Source organism: Salvelinus fontinalis, unplaced genomic scaffold, assembly GCF_029448725.1.
Source record: "Salvelinus fontinalis isolate EN_2023a unplaced genomic scaffold, ASM2944872v1 scaffold_2517, whole genome shotgun sequence".
Classification (NCBI taxonomy): domain Eukaryota; kingdom Metazoa; phylum Chordata; class Actinopteri; order Salmoniformes; family Salmonidae; genus Salvelinus; species Salvelinus fontinalis.
In genome coordinates this window covers 7,614-12,167 of record NW_026602726.1, presented here as the reverse complement: position 1 = coordinate 12,167, position 4,554 = coordinate 7,614, and the positions used below count along the sequence as shown (strand labels likewise).

Here is a 4,554-nt window from a genome sequence, read left to right as displayed (position 1 = left end):
ATTCGAAAACAAATACAATTCTGATAAACTCCCATATCTACCGGGTGAAATACCACAGTGTTCCATCACAGCAGCAAGATGTGTGATCTGTTGCCACAAGAAAAGGGCAACAAGTGAAGAACAAACACCATTGTAAATACAACCCACACACATACACACACAGCAACACACAGACACACACCTGAGCGAAGGATGTCTGAGGGTTGAGGATGAGGTTAGTAAAGGTTCTCTTCAGGACCCATCTGAACTGAGTAGAGAAGGAGGTGTTGTACGTGATGGTCCGAGAGGGAGTCTTCACACTGGAGAACAACAAGAAGATTGTCCATTAACTTGCAGAGAACAGACAGACAGACAGACAGACAGACAGACAGACAGACAGACAGACAGACAGACAGACAGACAGACAGACAGTTACCATAGAGAGAGAGAGAGAGAGAGAGAGAGAGAGAGAGAGAGAGAGAGAGAGAGAGAGAGAGAGACAGAGACAGAGACAGAGAGAGCGAGTGTGTGTGTTATTACCTGTACTCTCTGTTCATGGTGATGCGTTCTAACTGGGCCTTGGTCTCTCCATAGAACTGACTCCCCCGGTACTCCTGGACCAGATGGTCCTCGATGTTCTGCCTGGAACTGGTTACCCTGTCTGGGTCCGAGTCTGAGGGAGGGGGGGGGGGTTGGAGAAGACGGGAGGGGAAGGGATAGAGGGGCCAGAACAGAAGTCAATGGAGGGTAATCAAAGTTAGGGAGGGAGAATATGAAGAGACAAAATATGTATTCCATTGGATGACCTGACTGATCCCGCCCACTGACTCTCCTGCTCCTTAGCCAATCAGAACTCACCGTCTGCTGCCTTTATCCTGTCGAAGGCGATTGCGGTAGAATCTCCATTGATCACGTCCAGGAAGAAGTCAGCCGGGTTGTTGTGGGGTTCACAAGTGTACCCTGGGTAACGATGACAGTTGTAATTACATTGTTTATAGATACAGATAAGGTTTGGATACAGGGAAGGTTGAAACATTGATACACTCAAATGCATCTCATCTTAGTGTTAATGGAATTTATATGAACGACTAGAATATTCCACCCTGAAGCCGTATAATCATATGAAATTGATTAGAATTATGTATAACCATAGACTGTACAATGTGTCTATAATAGTATCTTAAAAACCGACTGTCTGAGCTAGATTCGGTGCCGACCTTGGCTGGGGCCACTGAGAGTACTTCCCAGGGTCTCCCTATCTTGAGCGAGGATGGGGAGTAAGTCTCACGGATTCCCCTAATCTTTGTCGGCTGGGTAGCAGGACATTGTGTGCTGATGTTAGTGTGAATGTGTGTGCGTGAGGAGCTAGTATAAAATTAATTGCTTTTGTACAACAGGGGAGCGCTCTCGTAAATAAACATTTGACTATTGTAGACTGGGCCTCTGTCTGTTTTAATTTCAAATCAGTATCTTACTGTTATGGTCGTCATAGTCGTTCTCCTCCTCAGACGAGGAGGAGCATGGATCGGACCAACACGCAGAGTGGAAAGTGGTCATCTTTTAATGATCAAAGACTGAACACTTACACATACAAAAGCAACAAACGTGACAAAACCGAAAACAGTCCTGTGTGGTACGAACACTGACACGAGATACAAACACACGTGAATCCCAGGCTGCCTAAGTATGATTCTCAATCAGGGACAACGATTGACAGCTGTCTCTGATTGAGAATCATACCCGGACGAACACAAACATCCCAACATAGAAAATAACACATCGACAACCCACCCCAACTCACGCCCTGACCAACTAAATAAATATAAGAAAAGGAAAAACAGGTCAGGAACGTGACACTTACAAATCCTGATTTAGCAGACTGAGTCGTTGAATTGAATTGGTTTATGAACATTGAGAAAATAATTCTCGTAACAATTTGGTCCTTCGAGCCGGATTCCAATACCTGTCCCTGCCGTCCGAAGGTAACACGCCGAAAATGCATCTCATCTTATTAACCTCTAAAGAGAGACAATAGAATGATGGATATAATAACTGTTTAGTAACTCTAGACATTTCATAACCTGGTTTATCAGCAGAGAGCTGAGACTCCACTGTCTGGTTAGCAGGAGGAGTGTGAACTAGAAACGTGGCATTTGTAATGACTTAGTCTCACCGATGTCAGAGAAGTAGTCCAGAGCCCTCTGAGCGGGGCCGTGGTAAACCTGTTTACCGCTAACCAGCAGAGTCAGACTGTCAAACAGACGGTAGATGGAGTAGCGAGGCTGGTGGATGGACAGGATAATGGTACGGCCATGACTAGACATCCTGATAGAGAGAGAGGAGGAGGTTAGTGTTACAACACCCAGACTACAATACCCAGACTACAACACCCAGACTACAACACCCACCCACCCAGACTGCAACACCCAGACTGCAACACCCAGACTGCAATACCCAGACTGCAATACCCAGACTGCAACACCCAGACTAACCCGCAGTATTAGCACTACAATACCCAGACTACAACACCCAGACTACAATACCCAGACTACAACACCCAGACTACAACACCCAGACTACAATACCCAGACTACAACACCCAGACTACAACACCATGACTAGACATCCTGATAGAGAGGAGGAGGAGGTTAGTGTTACAATACCCAGACTACAACACCCAGACTACAACACCCAGACTACAACACCCAGACTACAACACCATGACTAGACATCCTGATAGAGAGGAGGAGGAGGTTAGTGTTACAATACCCAGACTACAACACCCAGACTACAATACCCAGACTACAATACCCAGACTACAACACCATGACTAGACATCCTGATAGAGAGGAGGAGGAGGTTAGTGTTACAATACCCAGACTACAACACCCAGACTACAATACCCAGACTACAATACCCAGACTACAACACCATGACTAGACATCCTGATAGAGAGAGGAGGAGGTTAGTGTTACAATACCCAGACTACAACACCCAGACTACAACACCCAGACTACAATACCCAGACTACAACACCATGACTAGACATCCTGATAGAGAGGAGGAGGAGGTTAGTGTTACAATACCCAGACAACAACACCCAGACTACAATACCCAGACTACAATACCCAGACTACAACACCATGACTAGACATCCTGATAGAGAGGAGGAGGAGGTTAGTGTTACAATACCCAGACTACAATACCCAGACTACAATACCCAGACTACAACACCCAGACTACAATACCCAGACTACAACACCCAGACTACAACACCCAGACTACAACACCCAGACTACAACACCCAGACTACAACACCATGACTAGACATCCTGATAGAGAGGAGGAGGAGGTTAGTGTTACAATACCCAGACTACAACACCCAGACTACAACACCCAGACTACAACACCATGACTAGACATCCTGATAGAGAGGAGGAGGAGGTTAGTGTTACAATACCCAGACTACAATACCCAGACTACAATACCCAGACTACAATACCCAGACTACAACACCATGACTAGACATCCTGATAGAGAGGAGGAGGAGGTTAGTGTTACAATACCCAGACTACAACACCCAGACTACAACACCCAGACTACAACACCCAGACTACAACACCATGACTAGACATCCTGATAGAGAGGAGGAGGAGGTTAGTGTTACAATACCCAGACTACAACACCCAGACTACAATACCCAGACTACAATACCCAGACTACAACACCATGACTAGACATCCTGATAGAGAGAGGAGGAGGTTAGTGTTACAATACCCAGACTACAATACCCAGACTACAACACCCAGACTACAACACCATGACTAGACATCCTGATAGAGAGGAGGAGGAGGTTAGTGTTACAATACCCAGACTACAACACCCAGACTACAATACCCAGACTACAATACCCAGACTACAACACCATGACTAGACATCCTGATAGAGAGGAGGAGGAGGTTAGTGTTACAATACCCAGACTACAACACCCAGACTACAATACCCAGACTACAATACCCAGACTACAACACCATGACTAGACATCCTGATAGAGAGAGGAGGAGGTTAGTGTTACAATACCCAGACTACAACACCCAGACTACAACACCCAGACTACAACACCCAGACTAGACATCCTGATAGAGAGGAGGAGGAGGTTAGTGTTACAATACCCAGACTACAACACCCAGACTACAATACCCAGACTACAACACCCAGACTACAACACCATGACTAGACATCCTGATAGAGAGGAGGAGGAGGTTAGTGTTACAATACCCAGACTACAACACCCAGACTACAACACCCAGACTACAACACCCAGACTACAACACCATGACTAGACATCCTGATAGAGAGGAGGAGGAGGTTAGTGTTACAACACCCAAACTACAACACCCAGACTACAATACCCAGACTACAACACCCACCCACCCAGACTGCAACACCCAGACTGCAACACCATGACTAGACATCCTGATAGAGAGGAGGAGGAGGTTAGTGTTACAATACCCAGACTACAATACCCAGACTACAATACCCAGACTACAACACCCAGACTACAACACCCAGACT

At 46.0% G+C, this 4,554-nt stretch overlaps 1 protein-coding gene across 1 annotated transcript; it reads right to left on the bottom strand.

Annotated features, from left to right (window-relative positions):
* Window positions 1–11: 11 nt before the first annotated feature.
* On the bottom strand, window positions 12–2,303 carry LOC129850955 (broad substrate specificity ATP-binding cassette transporter ABCG2-like). The gene is made up of 4 exons (XM_055917099.1): window positions 2,153–2,303; window positions 838–939; window positions 520–652; window positions 12–299 (listed from the first exon to the last, which is right to left on the bottom strand). The coding sequence occupies exons 1-4, from the start codon at window positions 2,301–2,303 to the stop codon at window positions 38–40; spliced, it is 648 nt and encodes a 215-aa protein (XP_055773074.1). The 3' UTR covers window positions 12–37.
* Window positions 2,304–4,554: the final 2,251 nt, after the last annotated feature.